Source organism: Dermacentor albipictus, chromosome 3 (genome assembly GCF_038994185.2).
Source record: "Dermacentor albipictus isolate Rhodes 1998 colony chromosome 3, USDA_Dalb.pri_finalv2, whole genome shotgun sequence".
NCBI classification, from domain to species: domain Eukaryota; kingdom Metazoa; phylum Arthropoda; class Arachnida; order Ixodida; family Ixodidae; genus Dermacentor; species Dermacentor albipictus.
The window spans coordinates 111,346,418-111,368,869 of record NC_091823.1 but is presented as its reverse complement, the minus strand read 5'-3'; the positions used below and the strand labels follow the sequence as shown (position 1 = coordinate 111,368,869).

The window sequence follows — 22,452 nt, the reverse complement described above, 5'->3', positions numbered from 1 at the left end:
CCGCATGAGTGCCGTGTGAAGCTGAACGAACGCAGTCGTCTCCACTCATCTAGCGCCCTTTTCTTTCTGTCGGCGCCTTGTTGTCATGGCTCACGTTTCCAGTCCTAACGTGAACAGCTCACTGGCCACGCGGCTTGTGCGCGCAACGCCTGACAGGCTGCAGGGTTTCCGGTAGCGCCCGAAACTGTCAATCGCGCTTGTCCCAGTGAGCCAGCCGCGTCACGTGCCTCTCGTCGTCGACGGTGTGTGTCGCGATGTCACTCAGCCAAGGGCCGCGTGCCAAAACTTTTCTTCGGCTCGCTTGCGTCCTTGCCCCCAATGCAGTGTACAAACTCCCGCCGACGAACACACGAACCCGTACGCACGCACGAACGCACGCAGGCGCGCGTCGTGAAGCGAGCTCTACAGGCAGACGGGCGCGTGACGGGCAATACGCGAACGGCGTGCAGCCGAAAGATCGAAAACAACAACATCGACGTCGACGTTGCATTGCATATCGGCACGCGCGGCGGCGTTCGGTGGCCAGAAAGAGCCGAGAGAAACGTCGCGTGAGGAGAGAAGGGCAGCGAGGGTGGCTCTCGTACGTTCCCGAGCTCTCCTTCATCCTTCGCGGATGCAGAGAGCGAGTACGCCTGTTCGCAAAGCCGCCCGGCAAACGGCCCTATATGCCGATGAGGAGGAGGACGTCGACAGAGGACGTGGAGCTGCAGCCAACGTCGAACGAAAGAGTGGCGTCGGCCGGGAAAGAAGCGTGCAGATCGGAGGGGAGGGCGAGGAGGGGCTCTGCCGGAGGGGAAGGAGAAGCGGCGATTCGGAAAAAAGAACAGCGGAGGGAGACAGAGAGAGAGAGGAGAGGTGTAGGAAAGAAAATATGGTAATAGAGACGAAGGGGGCACGAAGGGGAGAGGAAAATAAACGCGAATGCAAAGACCGAAAAGATCCAGGACCGTCGCCGCGGGGGCTGCTGGTGGCGGTGGAAGCAGTCACCTCGATCATTCCGTAACGAGCGTCAGCACGTAGCTTGTCCCACCACCACCACCATCGGCTGGTAGGTGCCATATATCTGGTTCCCCGCCCCACTAAGACAGAGTTGTGTTGCTGCACTGGTGGCGCGCGTCGTTGTGCATGCACGACGGCGGCGTATGTTTGTGGTACGCGAGAGGTGCTTCACGATAGTGCACGGTAGCCCGGTTGCGTTTCCGCTTGTGCCGCCGTCAGTGCTACTGACTGTCTTCCGACCGGCGGTTCTGAGGGAAGCCCGGCCGTGCGGTGCTCGCAGTGGCGAATAAGTGTGCCTGACATAGCGGCCGGTCGCCCTCGTTCCGAACAGGTGGTGCTGGCGCAGTATCGCGGCCGCCGCCGGCGTGGTTGTGCTGCCGAGTCTCTCGAGGTGCCGGCGCGTGCGCGCTCCCGCTACAGCGCGGGTGAAGCAGATACGGTCGCTTGTAAGCCGCGCAGACACTCCTCAACTCGAAGGTCGGCGGCGTCGGGTATCGCACCACCATGCCTGTCCGCTGCAGCGGCGGAATGGTCCGGCTTCGCGACGTCTACTCCTGCGAAGATCTGCAGTGAGTCGCTTTACTGGCGCCGCCGTTATCGCTTCCTCGGCCGTTCCGTTCAGGGAGCAACCCAAACTCGTCGTCTTGCCGAGGGTGTGATCTCGAGGATCGTCTTCTTTGGTGATGACTCGTCGACTGCGGCGCGGATTCAGCGGCGCCCCTGACATGGAATACCCGTGATCCGACCTGGTTGTGGTGCCTGCTTGCCTGCCTGCCTGCCTTGGGTCGCTGGGCGAGCCCCCGTCGTTGTGCGCGATTGGTACCACTTGTGATTGCCTCGCACTCCTCCTCTTTCGCCTGCGGGTTCTGCGCAATCGAGAGATATATCTGCCGATTCGCCACAGGAGCAACGCCTTGTGACACGGTGCCACCACCATGTCGGAGAGCAAAGCGGCCAAGCTAAATCCTGCTGGCGGCCGGTGGCAGGTGAGTGGTGATCGGTGTCTGTGTGCTTATGGGCCTACCCGGGATACCGCGCGTAACACGACGCAGATCACTCCCTCCCCCCCCCTCCCGTTCCCGTGCTTCCCATCGCCTCTTCCGCGTTCCTGCGTATACGCCCGTCGGCTGTGTCTCATTTTTCTTACTTGCAGCTTTATTACAAATTTGAGGAAAGCGGCGGCGACGGCGGCGACGACGGATTCTAAAAGTGGAGCGGATGTGTGTTGCGTCCTTGCTTCAGTGGGTCCGCCGCGCCACATAGGCGCGGGCGGGAGGAGTGCGGGGACCGCCTGCCGCGAGCGCCTGTCAGCAGCGCAGAGTGCGTGAAACCTGCTCCGCGTATACATTCTGTATACGCGATGGGTTGCGCGGTCTGGTCTGCACGTATGTAGGCTTTTTTGGTTCGTGAACTGTTGCACGTTTGCGACGGACTCCTGCTGTTATCGAGCAAGCTCGCAATGGCGCGACGGGTTTCTGATTGCGAAGATTGCGACGGTTCTGTTACTTAGTACGGTGCCCAATAGCCGCCGTATAGTAAATCTGCGCGGTGTACCGCTGGCTGGAGAAGTCGAGTATACTGCAGTCGTTTAAACGCTCCACTAAAGTTTATTCGACGCACATTCCGCGGAGGTAATGCACCTCATTTCCCCAACCCCTTGCTTCATACTGTGGACTACATACGAGTTTTGCATTTCAGTTGTTGCCGCGAAGAGAATAACGTATGTTTTGTTTAAAGTACACCAGCTTCACATAGCTCTGGAATTAACGACGTCCACCTTGGAAACAGGTCTGTAGCACTGGAATTGATTCTCGAGATGTCCTTTGCCGCATGCCAGAAAGAAACGTCTATAGGGATTACGATTGAATGAGAGATTTCATGGGGATTTAAAACGACACGTCTCGGCTTTTTTGGATGTCGGGTAATCTGTTTCGTGCGGGTTCGTTTTGTACATGATTCGTTTGCCTTGTGATAGCTGCTGTTTTCACGCGCAGCAGTGCCTTGTTCATCATCGTTATCATCATCAGGCCCAACTGAGTTCACTGCTAATTAATAATCTCTCCCGTGCACCCCTTCTGCGTCACACGAACTCTTCATTTTACTGGCAATTAAATTTCGCAGTTCTATCGTTTCATCTAAATGTACCGCGCGCGACTGCGTCTTTCCGGCTTCTCTACCAGTATAAACAGAATAACCGTTATCTGTTGCTCGCATCACATTATCTTACGAGCTAGATTTCTTCCTCTTTCTCTCAACTTAGAACACCGTACTTGTGCTAGAGGTCTAACGTTTGCTGCCGTCCTTCTGACTCGACGTTGTACGCCTATACGTTTTATTTCCCATTGTGGGGACGCTAGATTTCATCCGTATAGCCTCCGCAAGTTTATAACCATCACGAGAAGGCTAATGCTTGCAGGATAGTGCAGCCCAATTCACAAAGGTTTCTTCGTTCGCAAGTGTCATTCGCAGTGGGTGTTTTGCCTCCCGAGACTTCTCGCGCATTGTATAGCACATTGCTTTCAGACCTTCCAAGATTAATTAGGAGGTTATTAAGAGAAATGTTTTCCCTGGTATGAAGTAAGATACATGCATAACTGCATGGAAGTGGCTTAAGGGCATTATTAATCTCAGCTTTCTGAAAACATTGGGCTAGTTTGGTCTATATACCGTTGTGTCGTCACAGACTACGAGAAGCACGCATGAATTGTGTTTCGAATACCGCGAGACGAGATGAAAATACAGTATCTACATGCAAAACCACCGCACTACACTACAGCTTTACCTCTGCGTTTGTCATCGATACCTCCACAAGATTGGACAAGCACGGGACCCTGAATGTAGCGTCTGTCACACTCTCGAGACAATAGCTCATGTACTTTGTCTGTGCCCTTAATATGCGGCCGAACGAAGAACACTCAAATCAATAGCTGACAGCTTGGACTCCCGCCCCTTTTCAGAAGAAAAGCTTTTGGGCGCGTGGAGGAGTGTTCACTGTGCCCAACGTGTCATAAAATCACTTTTGAACTTTTTAAGTGAGACTGGTCTAGACGATCGCCTCTAGAAGCTGTGAGACGAACACAGTACGAAATGTGTTTGCGCAGTAACATTTTGGGACAATATTACTTTTTGTATGGAGAAGATTAATTACCCTTACGTGTATGCGTCTTCAGTGCGCACCCGCATATTGGACAACGTGTATATAGTACCTCATTGTACCATAACATAATCACCCGCCACCAACCTTTCCCTGTATTTCCCACTTCCCCTTTCCCCAGTGAAAAGTAGCAGGCTAGAGACACGCTCTCCAGGCCGACCTCTCCTCCTTTCTGTTCATTAAAATCTACTCTTCCTCCTCCTCTGCATTTGTTTACGGTTTTTAAAGAAAAGCGGATTTTATAGCAGCAAACGTGAGGAGCTGGTTACTTTCTCTACGTACGTGCAAATGCTGTTTTCGGGGCCCAGCCTCACTACTTAAACAAGTAAAAAAAAGGGGGTTTTCAAGTTTTGTAACACGCCAGTCAGCAATGAAAGCGTACTTGAAAAGCGATCATGCGCATTAGCTGTCCCATGGGTCTGAGCGGGATGCGTCCGGACCCGACGTCACGATAAACTTCCACGTGCTATTACGAACAGTTATGACGTAAGTATACGGCCCCTCCTTCACTGGACCCCCAAGTGGTATCGAATCCAATCGCAGCAACGCAACATTGCGCTTGCTTGCGGGTTTCGCTTTTTACGTGACACGTTTATTGCGGAGAGATACGCTTTACCACCGTACATTTATTTATTTTTTTTTCTACAGCTGCCATTAGTGCGTGCGTTACAGGTAACGACGTTGCACTGGGACGTCCTCCTGATAGTTCTGCTGGTCCACGAACGCTAATCATGAGCCGGCGCGTGATGCCGATGATCCCGTGCCGGGCCATTTCTATTATTCGTGCCGCGCACCACGTCCGGATTTGTATCATTTGCGTCGGTTGACTTCCTGCTCGCAGTCGACGCTGTATACGCGGCGTCCTCGGCTTGGTGTACAGTTCTGGTCGTTTTTGCATTATGGCCGGTTTTACTCTTTTTCTTCGCGTTTCGTATGTTTTCTTCTTCTTTGCTATCTCTCCTTTTTTTTTCGGTCTAGGTCTTTTTGTACAGACCATGCATGGTGGCTTACATGCGCCTTCGTTGCAAGCGCCCATAGCAACGAGGACAGGACTTCTTCGAACGCGCGCCGCATTCAGATTCGACGTTCACATTTCGTCGGAACACTCGACTGCGGAACATGTATTATTTTTTTTATTTATTCATTTCATACACACTGCTAACCTCCATTTGGAGGCTGTTGCAGGACATGGGAAAATACATTGCATCAAAATAAGAATGACAAACTTATACACTTGTTAGTATTGTAGTTTACAAGAAGACGTATTTGAGTAGTACAATGAAAGGGTGTGACCTTCCTGAGTCAGCCCTTAAAGGTTAATGAACAGAAATACAGAAGCATAAGATAAACAACAAAAAAGTACATCCAAACCAATTAGAGACAAAATTCGGTGTCTGCAGGCGATGCTGGTAAATCAAGATGCGTACTCATAGACATATTTTTCCAGCATAGGAAGGAAATCGTCAGGTGAGCAAATTATGCAAATTAGCGCGCTTAATGATCGAACACCGTGAGTCGGTGTTACTTCGTTACAAATAGAATGTGCACACGTTGCGCGAACAGCACGAGAGACTTTCCACGGTCCCTTCCGGAAGGCTTCGCGATAAAAGAAGAAACAAAGAAAACATGGGATCATGGTGACATTGTCAAGTGGGTATAACGGCGCGCAGCCATTATTCTACCTAAAGCTCCGTCGGTTGTTAATTGAGTCCACTCTACCGTACTAAAATGGGAGCGAGTCAATTTGTATCTTTAAGCTGCAAATCGCAATTAGAGTTGTTCCACTTTTTCTAACGTGCTACACTTGAACAGTACGGCTTGATGGTTTTACTCCATGACGCCACATCTAGCTATTTGGTGAACGCGACGTTCAGACGAAGCAACTGACGCAGAGTGTCCAGCTGACGAGAGAGTTGACGTGAAAGGGATCAATCCAAGATGGAATCACGCAGCCGAATGGAGTAAACGATGCTGATAATGCGGTTCGAATCTCAACACGCGATTCTTTTTTACTATCCCTGTTTTGGTGACTCTAGTTCCTTTGATTTGTGTGTTTGTAATTTTGCTTTGTTGTCTTCAAAGGAGAGACTTGCCCACCCACATCTTGTTTCAGCCCTTTCTGTTTTCCGTGTTGCTGTACGAGCGGGGTGGGTGGGAGGGGGGGGGGGTAAAAAGGGGCGTAGTTGCTAAGTGCTCTTTTCGAGTGTCAGTCGGACTTCGCACAAATCACTCAGACACCTTTGAAGAAATAGAGACGTTACAGTCGGCCGTATCACTCAGATGTTATAGCTTGTTCGACCGCTCTCGGATGTAATCTCCACACAAATTATGCTGATCAGCGACCCGTAATTCGACGCGCGCTAAAAGCGCCGCCTGTCACGTTTCAGCCCGAGGCATGCACAGCTGCTTTCCCAAACGCCGCGGTACTTGTGCGGATCTCGTGTGAGCAGCCTTAAAGACTCATTTGAATTTCTAATCGTCTGGCGACAGGGCATATAATGCGCGCTCTTTTGCATGGAAGGCGCGCAGAACTAGTTTTCCTAATCTTTCAGACCATCGCTCGTTGTCTTAGTTTGCTCCGTGCGCTTTACTACTTTCTCTCCCGTTTACATGTTAAATGCGAAAGGCGAAACTTCTAAAGCAACAAGACATCATTGGTGCGGTTAGTGCCAAGCTGTTGTGATATGGCTTTTACGCGTCAAGTGAAAAAATAAACAGATATCAAATTCTCAAAGCTATTTCGTCGCAACCACATTTTTTTAAAGATTTGGCTGCCTCTTCCGCTAGCGATATGTGCAGTATGACGATTAGCTTGCACCTGCTTTTACGAACAGATTTAGCGTAAGAACACCTTTGTGAGTGTGGCCTCAGGTGTGCATTGATGCCAGTATCAAGTGTACAATGGCGACCCTAGCAGCCAACCGTACCACCTATCGTGCTCCAATGCTTCATGCGACCGACTCGCTCGTCTGTATAGTACTGCGCACCCAACTGTTCGTTCGATGCGACGTTTCTCGCAGCATAAAGTTTGAATCTGGCTTCTGTCCTGGATGCTCCGATATTCTGCCACGTTTGCTTTTGGAACCAATCGTAAGGGCTTAGCGTATACATAGAGATAAGATGGAGAGAGATACTGGCTTTAACCTTTTGTCCATTGAAGGTTTAGTTCCATTACATTCTTCCATCTTTATAACCATCAAAAGCATATACGATTAAAAATGTTGTTTTCCAGCGGGTTTTGGCAAGTTTACAGAATGTGGGAGCTCAGTGTAGGAACAGCAGCTACGATATAACATCAACTATTTCATGCCTAGTGTAACTAGAAAGCAGCTCTCTAGCTATTTCAACAGAAAAAAAGAATTCCTGATGTGAAACATCGCCAAAACCAATGAATAAAAGAAAATCCGCCACATGACAGCCTCCTGACACTAGGAAGAAACACCCAGTTGTCTACCTTCCAACTTGTTTCGCTAAAAAAACGCTTTGCCCATATTATTCAATCTTGCAGAACAGGTCCAATCAGAAGTGTTCGAAGATGCATGCGACATGTTTCAAATATAATCATTCTCACGATTGACTTCGCTTTTTATGCGCTATGCTGGCATGCCCAATTGGGCGCACAGCGCCTGGGAGGGTTAAAGCATAGCTGGCGACGTTTGCGGTTGTTTTTCCGACTGGCTGCCTGGCATGCGCTGCTTCAAATGTTGGCTGAAAAAAAATATGATATACACAATGCCCGCACTCGCATACAGACGGTACATACACGCAAATATGCCCGTGCACACGCACTATAAAACTATTCCCAAAACTTCAGCAGGAGCGCGTGCTTCTGAGGAATACGAGGCGTGCTTTCGCTGCGCGCAGCATGCAGGCGTTGACGCGTACCGCGCAGCCTCCCAGCTCGAGTGTCGGCAGCTCCAAGCTCGAGTCGCGGGCCTGCTTGCCTGTCTGTCGAGCAACGGCTGCAGTCACATAAGTCCTCGGGAACACTGTACACACGTAACTCATCTGCGAATCTGTCCGTTGAAATGTGCATTTAAAGTTTTCGGCAGAGCTAATATATGTGCTATGTGCTATGCTATCACAGCAGTATGCCAAACTTCAAAATTGTACCACTTCCTCGCACCCCATCACTGTTTCCTTCCAAGCCAAATTTCTGCATTCCAGAAAGGTGGTCATAAATTCTTGCAAGTAGATTAAGACGCGATTATAGCATGCACGCATTCTTGCTCGCAGAGAGAGAGAGAGTATATTCACATGATGGCTCTATAGGCCAATTTGGGGAAGTGGGTAACGAGAAAAAAGATAAGTGCGGCTCACTATGGACGTTTCGCACGCGAAGCTCCATAGTGAGCAATAAGTGTCTCTGATGTTAGGTCAGACCCTGTCCTCAGACGACGTCAGCTCCTTCACGTCACCCCCTCACACCAGTACATTTCCTGCAATGTCTCGTGCCCTTCACATTCGCACACAAGATGATGAACCTTTGCAGTTAGCTCTCTTGAGCATGCAGAGCATTACACTTGCGGAGGCGATTACAGGTAAGCGCACGCGCGCAGGCAGACATGTTGCGCGCGCGGGAACGCACACACAATTTAAAGTTACGAATTAAAGTGACTTACACGAATCACTGGGTGTAAGCAGGGCTCATCCATTAGCAGGGCCGTCGTCCAAGTTCCGTGCTAAAAGCATCGCAACTGTGGCAAAGCCCCCCCGCCGTGTAATCACGTTCTGTATGCGTGACAGCTGATTTGTCCCGGCATATAGCGAGACCCCGCGGCGGAACGCCTGTTCGCGGCGTGATTTCGCGGTGCTTTTTGTCTCCACGGTTCACGGACCGTGAAAACAGCGGGTCCTCCCTCTCGGCTCCCCCTCCTTCTATACGCCGTGCGGGTAGTAGGAGGCCGCGGCAACAGGGTACGTGCAAGACGCTGCTGTCACCGCACACGTGATCACTGGGTCCGCGAAGATATATATATATACAGTCGGCAACAACCTAAGAATTCAGTATAGAAGAATGTATTAGTGGGACGTTGACACTGTAACGCAATGTAACGCCTCCGCAGACTGTGGGACAGCGCCCGCAGAAACAGTTCTGTATTGTGCGCGTGTGTGTTTCCTTTTATTTCTTTTCGTATTCTTTTTCTCTCATCTATCGCATCCATTTGCCCCGCCCCCGGTACAGGTAACCAACCAGAGATATCTTCTGGTTGACCTTTCTGGTTTTCCTTTGGCGTTCTCTCTCTCTCTCTCTCTCTCTCTCTCTCTCTCTCTCTCTCTCCCTCTCTCTTGCTCTCTCCACAGGCAAAAGCGCAGGCCGCCTGCCCTTCACCTCTGCAAGAGAACCGAGCCACATTGCGACGGCACATAGCTTAATGACTTTGCTCTGCTAATGTAAAGGCTATATACAGGCTCACTGGGAAAAAACAGCTCGTTGTTTCAAGCTAAAATATTACCTTTGCCTGAACACCGGCATCAGGGTCACCCATAAGATTTGCCGAAATCTTCAGGCTTGATCCTCAAAACGGTTACACAAAATCAGATACGTATGTAGAAAAAAACAGCCGTTTTACACATGCATATAGCTGCTTGAGGTCACGGAAATACGGGAAACTAATTGCTTAGCGCGTCTATGGAAAATGTGTGTTTGAGTTGGACAGCGTACACATAACCTTTTGTTCGTAGGTTGTTACCGACCATAGTAGGAACCTCGTACCATTCAGCTTCTGCGCAGTTGTCTGATTCAAACTGGATTTTTAGCGTTGCTGTGAATTCTTTTCACGCGCGTCGCTATCAACTACAACAGAGAGAAAGAGAGAGATATAGGTTGTTTAAGTTTAAACAAAATTTTAAATCCTTGAAAGACATGTTTTAAAAGCTTTTGTTCGTAAAAGACTGGAGGGTATATCTTTGCAAAACTATTACACTATATAGTCAAATGTAAGCAGACAACAGGCAATGAAGCCAAGGAAAAACTATGGGACATAGTCATAATAGTTAAATTTTTATTGTAATAGTTTAATTTTATTATCAGTTCTTTTTTAATCAACAAAGAGAAAAATGAATTGGATGACACAATGACATTGTCACCAGCAGAACTCGCGACCTCCGTATGCTAAGCTCAGTTTATAAAGCACCGCACATGCCGTGTAACAGTGGAGGGTACGACTACATGGCTATATCTTTCTTGCTTAAGTTTGTTTCATATACATAGAAAGGTATACGAGGATAACATGAATACGCAGAAAATGAATCTAAAATAGTGCACTACGCTGGGGCCTTTTGTGAATATGAGCATTGACATGCGCAGTGGGCTAAAACCAGAAGGAAGTCCGAATTTAGTAAAACGAGAAGTAAAAGTGGCAACGTAAGCGCGATAAAACTCGAGCAAAAAAAGAAAAAGAGAATCTGTACTAGTACGTAAGTATATTAATGAACGTTGGAGAACATAGGTGTATAATTGTGCCTGCCACATTTTTTTTATGCATGTGTGTGCGTGATTGCCAAACGCACAAAAAGGTAATTGTTTCCTGAAAATCGCCGCAGTGTAACGTAAACGCGAAGCATGCGCTAGAAGAACTGCGAAGCTGTCGTGTTTTTGAGTGACGTGAATAATATTGTTTTGAGATATATAAGCCTACTATACGCGTTTGCTCACCCTATATTATTTTTCCCGCACATTTGGCAAAACAAAGTTGTCGAAAAGAAAATCAGGTGTTATTCGACATGCTAAGTTTCCTGCGGTTTATGACATAGAGCTCTGGATTTCTAACAGTGCACCAGAATCCCAGGACCATAGTGAAATACATAAGTCAATGGCAGTAGGTTGTGCTTGCGAAATAGTACAACTGAATTGAGATTGCGTGAGTTGAAAGTTCCGATACGGGCAACATTATCTTCAATACTAAAACCAATGAATGTGAGAATAGCTATAGTTCGACTCCAATTATCTCTGGAGTAATTCAAGTGGCTTCGAGTAAACTAGCAATATAGAATACTTAACGTTGATAAATGGAAGGGATTGCATGCTTTTAACAGCACTTGAGTTCCGTGTGCAGTTTTTTCCCCCAAATATGTTTATACATGCACGACGGCCGAATCTTAATTTATGCTCATGTTCAGCACTTTAAATATGTACACTGACTACTAGAACAAATGACACGGGAAGTAATATAGACCAGAAAAATTCCACCTGGTGGCATTTTTCATAGAAGAGATAGAATCATAGTTAGTTAGAGTAATAGAAGAGCATTTTTCATAGAAGAGTGGCATTGGTGGCATAGAAGAGTTCAAATACATCAACTTTGTTTTAGAGGGATTATTGTGTGCTTTGTTCTTGGCTTCATTGACTGTTGGCTTCGGTAGAGTGAACGCTAAACATATCGTGCAGCACACTCATTGGCATTCTAATACGACGACACTTTTGTCTTCCATTTATACACATCGTATTGGTTAGAATGCAATAAGCGTCGACAAGAAAATTTCGGGTTTTTACTTGCAGGTGCACGTTCGGAAAGGAAGACTGAGGAGTAGTTGATTGCGATCGCATCATCCAAGTTTTTTTTCGGTGCTGAGGGGACGAGTAACTGCACCAATATTTTATTGTTTGCTTTCTTTTTCACTCCACCATTCGCTAGGAAAAGCGAGCTCTATAGCCGAACCAAGAATTGAGCCACGTTTAAAAAACAGGTCACGTGCAGCCATCTAAAACGCACGTTAAGTGCCTAGTATGACAGAGGACGGCCATTTTTTACAAGCACAAACGCACTTCGACTCGAACGCGTCTCTAATTCAGCTGACTGGAATGAGAAAGTTTGAGATGTGATTTCCCTGGTCATAACACTCTTGCTTACATTCGAAGTAAAATCGAAAGCCGATGAGCTAGCACGTCTTGAATGATAATAAGAAAAACGGTGCCATGTAAGGAGAAAGCCCGCAGGAACATATAGCAAGCACGATGAATGCAGGCAGCATACCGCGCTTCTTCCAGTGCCTCGCCCATTAAAGAGTGTGCGGTTGAGGTCACTTCAATTGTTTCAAGCAACCTTTCTTCCTAACAGTGTTGTAGCACGGGGTATTAGGCGAGTATATTGCCTAGAACTTTGCCTCCGAGAATGTTTTTACGAGAAGTTATTAAACACTCAGTCCTCTCGGCGTCTTTTAACATTATTGAGCGCATCATTAACGATAGAATAACCCTTTTATTTGAAAAAGCATCATATAATAACCTACGCGCAGTATGGTTTAAAAAAAATTGCAGAGCTAGCGTTGGTGAATATCAAAGACAAAATTGTGCGACACTTTGAAAGCAGATTATTTACCTTTGGCTTATCTTTAAACTTGAAAAAAGAAAGATTTTGATTCCTTTCAACACGACACATTGATCAGGAAATCGGAGACGTGTGGGGTTCAAGGAGTAGCCCTGCGTTTAATGAAATCGCATCTCTCAAACCGTGAACGGTTTGTGTACGTCGATAAGGTCACGTCCATAAGGATGGAATTACGGCAAGGGGTTCCAAGGGATCTGTATTAGGACTATCATTCTTCTCAATATATATATAAATAATATAACGACCATACCTGATTCACCTGACGTCATCATGCATGAGGAAGATACCAATATTTTCTTTACAGGTACAGACACAAAACTATGCTAGTGCGTATTTGATAAAGCTATCACAGTGTTTAAAACAAATCATTTGAGTCTAAATGCAAAAAAAAAAGTATATATTGCTTAACCCTCCAAATGAACGTGATACAAACGAAATGAACAGAATACGAGGACACACGACTTGAGCACGTAACAGAGCTCAGATTTTTTGGTGTACGTATGGTTCTCGGAGGACCTTTCATGGTCTACTCAAGTTAATAAACCGAAATGCGTACTGTCTAGAACGATTGCATGACAGTATATATAAGATACAAGAGCTCATTTCAACATGGTTAAAAGACACTTTATATTACACACCTGTATGCTCTAAACTAAGTTAGGTATGCTATTCCGGGGCATGACAACTCTGAAAAAGTACAACAAACCAATTATATCACGGAAAAAAAAAACTTACGCAGATTTGAACGTTACCGTGGAGACAGAAAACATTTAATTGTACACAGCCATTCTTTATAAAATACAACATGCTAAAAGCTGACCAGATATATTACCTCAAACTACTAGAGTACGTACATAAAAACAAGGTACATGTTCTAAAAATTATCACACTGCCTTCATATGCTATTCAAAACCCTAAGCGTAACATGCCTGCTATAAGAACGAATTATATATGGCCGCCAACCGCCCTCTTATAACACAACACACTATAAACATAATGGACGCAAGTACAGATTTTTCAAAATCCTTCATTTCATTCAAAAGTGAATGTAAGAAGTACCTCGTAACAAGTATGTTGGCATTCTAATTTGTCTTATGTCCTCGAACATGACAATCATTTTGCCCTCTTCGTGACATGTCCAGCGTTCTTCGCATAATAGCGTGCTTCTATGTGTGCCCATCGATTGTGTCTGTGTGCTACTGAGTTCATTCCTGCAATTATGTGCGCGCGAACATGTACAAATTTCATTCCTCTGGCTGTGTTTGTTGTTATTATTATTCTTTTAGTTGTGCAATATGTGTCAAGTGTAATTTGCATGTTCTTAATATTGCGCGCGCAGTTTTGTTAAAGTTTATTGGTTGGCATTGAACAGTTAACGGCTATTTCAAGTTATTGTACTTGCATTTGTTTTCAAGTTTGCGTAACCTGTCTGCCCGAATCGCTAAATGGTACATTGTTGTGTAATTATGTAAAGGAGTTCGAAACCCCGCCAGGCATTGTTTGCCTTATTGTCTCGGCCTCCTCTTGGACCTGTCTGAGGAAATAAATAAAAAGCGAACATGTTTGTGCGCATCATGGTCATCGCAGAAATATTTATCCTTTCTTTTACAAAAAGAAAAGCCACGCGAAACACCAACGTTTCATCCCCGGTGTTATTGATCACGAAGTCACCAGACGTTGCCAACGTAGCGCTGCTGCTCCCTAATACACCGCGCCGCGGTGTTGTGCCTGTGCCACACAGCTTGCTTATCGTTGAGGCAACGGGCGCTCCCCGCTCCCCCTCCTCGTTCTCCTGAAGTGGTTGCCCTTGTCATCATCATCATCATCAGCCTGCTTACGCCCACTGCAGGGCAAAGGCCTCTCCCATACTTCTCCAACAACCCCGGTCATGTACTAATTGTGGTCATGCCGTCCCTGCAAACTTCTTTATCTCATCCGCCCACCTAACTTTCTGCCGCCCCCTGCTACGCTTCCCTTCCCTTGGGATCCAGTCCGTAACCCTTAATGACCATCGGTTATCCTCCCTCCTCATTACATGTCCTGCCCATGCCCATTTCTTTTTCTTGATATCAACTAAGATGTCATTAACTCGCGCTTGCTCCCTCACCCAATCTGCTCTTTCCTTATCCCTTAACGTTACACCTATCATTCTTCTTTCCATAGCTCGTTGCGTCGTCCTCAATTTGAGTAGAACCCTTTTCGTAAGCCTCCAGGTTTCTGCCCCGTAGGTGAGTACTGGTAAGACGCAGCTATTATACATAGCTGTGAGCAAGGGCGAATAGCTATTATAGCTATTCGCCCTTGTGCTGAGCTCCAAACATCCACTGACAACCTTGACATTGTCATGTAAGGTCTGCTCGCCCAACTACACGTACGAACCTCCAAAGCTCCACTAAACTGCCGACCCCTTCGCTTGGCTCAAACTGAGGATTCCGGTGGCGCGCCGCACCAAAACTGCTGTCGCGACGAAAGCGGACTGCGACGCGGGTGACGTCAGCACCGTGCCGTGGTCGTGCCCCGACAAACAAAGGCACGCTGTCACAGCTCCTCGTAACTTCCTTGTCGATGATGATGATGACGATGATGATCCATGGGGACGACGATGAGGCATTGCATTTTTGCTTGCTTAGGGGGTATGAGCCATTGCTGGTGCTGATAATTTCTGCTCACGCTCTGCTCTGACCCGCTCTGCTCCTTCGAGCCGTGCTCGTGACGTGGTGTCGCGGCCAATGGGAACTTAGGTGCCGTTTCTCTGCTACAGGTGGTGGCTTTTTCGCTCAATGAGCCATTTGACGCCGTGGCATCGAAAACATGATTTGTCAGTCTCAGAGTCATTGATGACGTCCAGGCTCGCACATGAATACAAAGTCGTTTCGGGGCGCATTCCACGCCAACCGCCAGACCAGAGTACACTTATAGTATACGCCAGCTGCTACAATTCATCGAGAGGCTCATGTTGTCTACTTATACTACCGCCGCAGGTGTGCTGGTTACCGGCTTCCGTCTCTGCAGAATGCCGCACTGAATCAACAAGCGCTATTAATGTCTTTACTGACCCAAATATACGTCTTCAAGCACACCATTCCTATAAGTAATCTTATAGCTATATAAAAGCGTTAGACAATTTGTTTACAATGACAGTATATGTTTTCTGCATATCTGTGTTTTTCATGTGTTTTTTCTTTCGTTTGTTTTGTTTTTCCTGCATTTTTATTTTATCAGTACAATTTATTTTTGATGTTTGGGATAGCCGGCCCTTCGGTGGCCTATTTTCCCGTTGTAACATGATTTAATAAGCAACAACATGCCTACATCCCCGAACAGAACGCATTTTATTTATGCATTTCGCCCAGCACATTAAAATTCTAATTACCCTGAAATTCGGATCAATCGGGATCGTATTATCGAAATTCAATTGTCGCGAGTATCGAAATTCAAAATCGCGAGTATCAATTAAAAAGTAATTGCGAGGCCGCAAATGTTTGAACTGGTAAATATAAGCCAGGTAAATTTTACGACGCTATGTGTCTTCACCCGAAAGATAAAAATACTAAATACATTTGGAGAATCCTGATTTTGAAGAAAAAAACACACCGGACTAGATATACGAGCATACTGCATAATTACATTTTGTATGACAGGCACTGTAAATAAGCGCTACCCTATAATTTTGCAGTGCTTCCTGATGACATCGGCCATCAGCTAAATGTTATTAAATATACCTGGTAATCCGACAAAAAACTTAGTTAGGAAGTTTGATTTAAAATCCACTGAAAACCCGCTAAATTATTGTTTTTGTCACTGAACGAGCTCACAATCCGCAAGGCATTGCTGATGATTGGCGAAAGGAACATTTTCTATAAATAGAATCTGTGGACGTCACCGTATAGGTCAACAGAGGCTGCATTTTAGAGCTAACGGGTGGGGCACTGACCTCGGCGTCCACGCCACTGGTTGATGATAACAATTATGATAACAGCCCTCACTGATGGCACGTACCAGCAATCGGCTACACGATTGATCGGACGGCAGGAGGATTTGTAAGAGAATAAAATGCTCTAGTGAGACGCAAAAAATATTTCAAAAAATAAAGATATACTACATCGCGCCCTGTACTCGCGGTTCCTCTATCGTCGTCTTTCTTTAGCTTTCCGCGCTTCAGGATTTGGTAAGATGCGTATACATTCCAGCGCCTTCAGGGCGGCGACAGCCCTTGAACGACCTCACACAGCCGATTTTCCTATACCGACGCCGTCTTGTGTCAAAGCGTTCATGCGCTTCGTTCTTGTCACCGTGATGGTGTGGTCTGAAAAAAAATATTGTCTCGCCATCCCGACCCTTCGAAAGTGCATGTCCAACGAAGCTGTTGAAAACGACCACTACAACTGCTGAGGGGAGCATGCAATGCTTTATTGCGTTTGAGTAATGGCAGTAATGAGAGCAATGGTAATTTTGACAGCACGCCGCCGCTGCTCGTATTGTCATTTCTTATTCCTGTTGCCCTCCTCGTAATCACACTGATCCTCGGGAGCCCTAAATAACTAAATAAATAAATATGCATTGCCTACACATCGGCGTTGCAACAACAATGAAATCAGTTGCTGTGCTGGGTCTTTTATATACGAAAGGCTAGTGACGTCACTCCCCACGTTGCAAGCTGCCGTCGCCGCGGTAGCTTGCGCAACAACAATCTTTACCGGGAAACGTATGCGGGGAGCGCTCAGTGCTTCACATTATCAGTAGCGCCTAATTATCATCGATTATGCTGTTCGGATGCTTGTTTTGTGCTTGTTTTTTATATAAACGAACGCTGTTCTGTATGTTGTATGGGTGATTCCAAATAATGTATCCACTTTTCGCTTCACTTTGCTGAGGGCATGGAACCTGCTTCACCTCCACCGCGGGTCGTCCCGGTATTGCACTACCTCCGGGATTGCCCCACATTTTTGCCCACCGACGCGTATACACGAAAAGTGTCGACCAACGAGAGGCGAAAAGCTTCGCTGTAAAACATTTGCTGGTACAGCTGCGAATGCGTGGATTTTGTTGCCGCGAGTTGATTGAACTGTGAGAAGTTAAAGAGTATCACGTGGTGGTCGTGTGGCGTTTTGCACTGGATCGAGAAGCAAAGAGCTTCAAGAGAGCTAAAGAAAAAAAAGCAAGGAGAGCAAAAGCAGGGAGGTCAATTATAGCGAGCGTCCTGTTCACTACCATAAACTGGGGCTAAAGAAAAGGGGAACAGAAAGAGGAAAGCGGAAGACAGTGAACACTCTGTGCACGCGGGATGATTCACGGGACTATAAACGGTCACACAAGCCGTTTCTGTTTTCCACGCGATCCGCAGCGGGGGAAGAAATGGCAGCGCCAAATCAAGCGCGACCACTGGCGTGCTAAAATTCCATTGAAAGATTTGCGCCGTACGGTGTACAAATGAATGTCTGAACTTCCTTCAATCCGTCCCTTTGTTTTTGTTTTTTTCCTGCTCGAAACGATACTCAGGCCGGTATGTTATAACACTTGGCCCCGCTGGTCGCATTTTCTCGGGTGGACTTGTCGTGCAGTCAAATTGAACTGACAGATTCGTTTTAGCATTGGTTTCTACATGCACCGGCGTGCTGGATTATTAAACGTTAACACAAGTAATATTTCTAAAGTAGCGTCATTATGAGGCAGTTGTAAGTCAATCTCTCTTAGTTACACTAAAGCTGTCCGCAGTGCGAGTATACCTTACACACTCGCAGCATTGCATGGTACTGACCTATTATAGTTTTAACTCGGCAGTAACGTAAGCGATCCATGCTATTTGTTGTCCTCTCGCACTTGTACTGGAGGATGTATTGTGTTGATGGCACCGGCTTTGTGTGTCTTTGTACGTAGTCAAGACGCATGAATTCGCGCTAACACTACTAAAACGTTTGGAGAAATGTTGAAAGAAGGCACAAAAAAGTTAGGAGGTGGTTGGTCGTTTTCATAGAAGGTATTGTAAATGGCTGCATGAAAAAGGCAGTCTGAAATTACGTTTTTCCCATATTTTGCTGTATATTTGAACAAACGGCTAGCTCGCATATATCTTTATGTGGATGAACAACTTGAAAAATTAAATTTTGGCTTGCGTTCTAACTCATAGCACTCCGTTCAGCAAAAAAAAAAAGGAAATGAAAGGAAAGGAAGCTTGCGTTAAAAGTACCTTTCTCGAACCTGTGTAATTGTTAATGCAGATACGCAACCTAATACATATTCACAGGCTTGCGAAAGCGATAATCACAAACACACGAAAGAAGTTCTCAACGCAGCTTAGAATGCACATTTTGTCATTGAATGATGTAAAAGGTTAGATTTGCTTTGCTATGCCAGCAGCTTGTATCTTGCGTGGTACAACGTTAGAAGACTGTGTAGCAAGGAAACGCAAGTTTGGCATTCTACCTATTAGATTAATAAAAACTGGCACAAATATGTTCTGTAGGTAATCACTGGCCTGAATATTTTTTTAGAGTTTAATTTTTATGCCAGTTCGTTCAGTTACAGTAATATCACTGCACTGTAATGTTTGATTGAGACATTATTCTTTAAAGAAGTTCGTACTATATTTTATTCCTTCATGGGTATAGGATTAACGCAAGCTGGAGTGCGCGGCCAAGTATTAACATACAAGTCTTTGAAATTTGAAAGCAGCTTTTGCACAGAAAAACGAAAATCAGAACGCAAGCCTTGGCACAGCCTTCCGCGTTTGACCCAAGATGGCGGCGTCGGCAACGCCACTACAGGTCAGCCGCAGCGTCACAAGATGTCGCCAGCAACGCTGACGCAGATGTTTGCAGGCCTTTATTTCCCGAACTACTTATCGAGAGGCCGTCACACTAACTTATCTCGTTACTAATGCCCCGCTTATTAACCGGCAAGAGAGCACGGTGTAAAGTATAATGTCACATTTTAGTACACTTCTGTGAGGTCTGAGCAAAAGATTTAGCAAACAACCCATGTTGGCAAAAAAATCTGTTTTCAGAATTAGTTATCTTGCATTGGCTTGTTCGTGATGCAACGTTCCCGCTAATACCGCTGCGACGATTGCGAGCTGCGTCAATTGAGCGCCTTTATGCTCGTTCATCTCATATGTGGTGTGACCGTTGCGTCTGTCTGTCTTTCCCATTCCTTTAAAAATATTTGTGTTTAAACACTTTTGCCAAGAGCAAGTTGAAATAAAATGTATTCAGTTTTTCACATGGAATGTTAATTAAGGGTGAGAGAGAGAGAGAGAGAGAGAGAAACAGAAGAGGAAAGGCAGGCGGGTTAACCAGCGGTGAAGATCTGGTTTGCTACCCACGCTGGGGAGAGAGGGGAGGGGGAGGTAACGTGACAGGAAAGTAGAAATAAAGAAAGAGAGGGAGCACAGATGCACAATCACGGTCGGTCACTGTCACTGCATACAATCTCCGCACAGCACAGTAGTGCTTGTCCAAGTCTGTTGTTAAAAAACTGCCAGTGCCTTCGTCGCCCTCCGCTGCGATGGCTTATGACATCGGTATTCTAAAATTCGTTCCTCAGTTAAAGGTCTTCGGTCCAAGAACGCCACCGCGACTGCGAGCGATCCTCTCTGTAAATTGTAGCTAGGACAATCACATAGAAGGTGTTGGAGACTCTCCTCGCTACTACAGTCATCACACGAAGCGTCGTCGGCCCATCCGATTCGGCAAGCAAACGATTTCGTAAAGGCCACTCCTAGCCATAGTCGACAAAGGAGGGTAACTTCGCGTCCGCAGAGTCCAGCTGGGATGCGAAGGCGGAGAGAAGAGTCTAGGTGGTGCAGCCGGTTGGCTTTGAAAACTTCGTGTTGCTTCGAAAATGCCGCAGTGACCAGGAAGCCACTGAAATGTCACGTGCTGCCTTTTCTCAGCCAAAGTACGGATTAGTTCTCTGATGTCGAATACCAGTTGTTCGTGTGGTCCGCGCCGCAGGGCTCATAGTAAAGGCTGCAGGGCTACCTTCGAGTCACTGAATATGGGCCATCTTCGAGATTGTTCTTGGATGACGAGGCGAAGTGCAGCGCGAAGACCTGCAAGTTCCGCAGCCTTTGATGTCGTCTGGTGACACGTCTTGAAACCGATGGCAGTTGCTTTCGGGGGGAAAACCACGGCTCCAGAGGAAAACTGGATAATTTCTGGTCCATCTGTATAAATATGCACGCGGTCAGCGTATCTCTCATGCAAAAGGAGCAGAGTTAGCTGTTTAAGTGCAGGTGATCACAACTCAGACTTTTTCTGATTCCTGCTGGTACGGTGAGGTGCACTGCAGGTCGAGCCAAACAACATGGATGCAACCATGTTGCGGAGGTGAAGCTTGATGGTAGGCGGGTGTAATAATCCGAAAACGTAATACAAAACGATGCCTGCGGCCTTTCTGATGGTAGTATTGCAAGATGATGGGAACGGGCTCGGGAAAAGTGCCTAATGTGCATTCTCAGCACTTCCACAGCAATGTTTGTTTGTATTGGTTGGTCTTGGGTGATTACAATAGTTGCCACTCTTGATGCTCATTTAGGCAAACCAAGACAAACTCGGAGAGCTGGAGCTTGAATAACCTGGAGAGCAACAATATTTGTATTGCAAGTGCTGGTCAATACGTACAAACTGTATCTCAAAGCCCCAGAATAGGAGCCCTGTACAATTCCAGTATTGCATGTACTGACATTCCTCAAGTCTTTCCGGCCAGAAACTTGAAAAGCTGGGAGATTGCTGTTAGGCACTGTTTCTAGTAGGTAACGTGCGGACTCCACGAGATACCTCTGTCAATGATAATGCCCAGAAATATTTGAGTATTCTCGTAAGAAATGATCTGACCAGGTGTAGATATGGCATAGGGTGTCACTGGTTTTTTAATTAATGCCACCAGTGCACATTTGTCTTACGAGATTTCAAGACTTTGGTTGCAGAGTAGTAGCATTTTGAAGTGATGCACGTGTCTAAGGACGTGTCACACCTGCAGTCTATACACATATGTCGTCTGCGTGCATTGATATCTTGATCTCTGCTGGCAGATGCTCAACGAGATCAATGAGTGTGAGATTGAATAGGGTGGGACTAAGTACTGCGCCTTGAGGAACCTCTCGTTAGGTGTGGTGTCGTGCGGTTTGGCCATTGACGGAACACACAAATAATGATATCCTAAATAGGTAATTAGGAATCGATTGAAAAACTCGACACCCAAGGCCAACCATCTCAAGAACATCGAGAATAGCCTAGTGAGATGCGTTACCATATGCCTCCTTGACATCCATGAACAAAGTTGCAGATAACCTTTTACTTCATTTCTGATAGTGGACATACGTAGCGAGATCAACAACACTGTATATTGCTGAGCGATCTCGACGAAAACCAGCCATGCAATTCGGGAACATGTTGTAGTGTTCCAGATACCACTGCAAGGGGGCGAGGATCATTTTTTCCCATTATCTTTCCCACACAGCTAGCCAGCGCTACTGGGCGTTATGAGGTGAGTTCAAGCAGAGACTTGCCGTTGTGAAGATCTAACCGTTCTCTCCAGGCGCATTCAATCAGGTTGCACAAGGCGCGGCAAAATATTCCGTCTGGTTTCGAGGATGAAGAGTGCCCGCATAGAGCAAGAGTCGCTTCAAGTTCGTCCATTGTGAAAGGAAGATCCAGGCGGCAGTCACGTGAAGCAGGGTAGTCACATGGGGCAGGAGAGCCTGTACCGGTTGCTTGGCCAGGGATCCTTGCATGAAAGTCTTCTGCAACCTCAACATCCAGCCGCTTATAGAAGAGCGCCAGCGCTTTGAATGGAAAGCGTTGTTCAGGGAGGGAACGCAGACCGCTTACAGTTGTCCATGGCACTGGACCCCCGAATGCCCCTCTCCCACATCTGCAGATGTGGGAGAGGGGCTTTTGGGGGTCTAGTAACTGGAAAAACTTTGTCCAACGTCGAAATGCTAATCCATCCGTGCGACGTTGGATTTTC

At 46.6% G+C, this 22,452-nt stretch overlaps 1 protein-coding gene across 3 annotated transcripts in view; it reads left to right on the top strand.

The window, feature by feature from the left end:
* The first annotated feature begins 973 nt into the window (after positions 1 to 973).
* Positions 974 to 22,452, top strand: part of LOC135908469 (serine-rich adhesin for platelets-like) — a 267,051-nt gene continuing 245,572 nt past the window's right edge. For all 3 annotated transcript variants that reach the window (XM_065440246.1, XM_065440242.1, XM_065440241.1), the window contains exon 1: positions 974 to 1,985. In XM_065440246.1, coding sequence (XP_065296318.1) covers positions 1,935 to 1,985 — 51 coding nt within the window. In that variant the 5' untranslated portion in view covers positions 974 to 1,934. The remainder of the gene's footprint in view (positions 1,986 to 22,452) is intronic.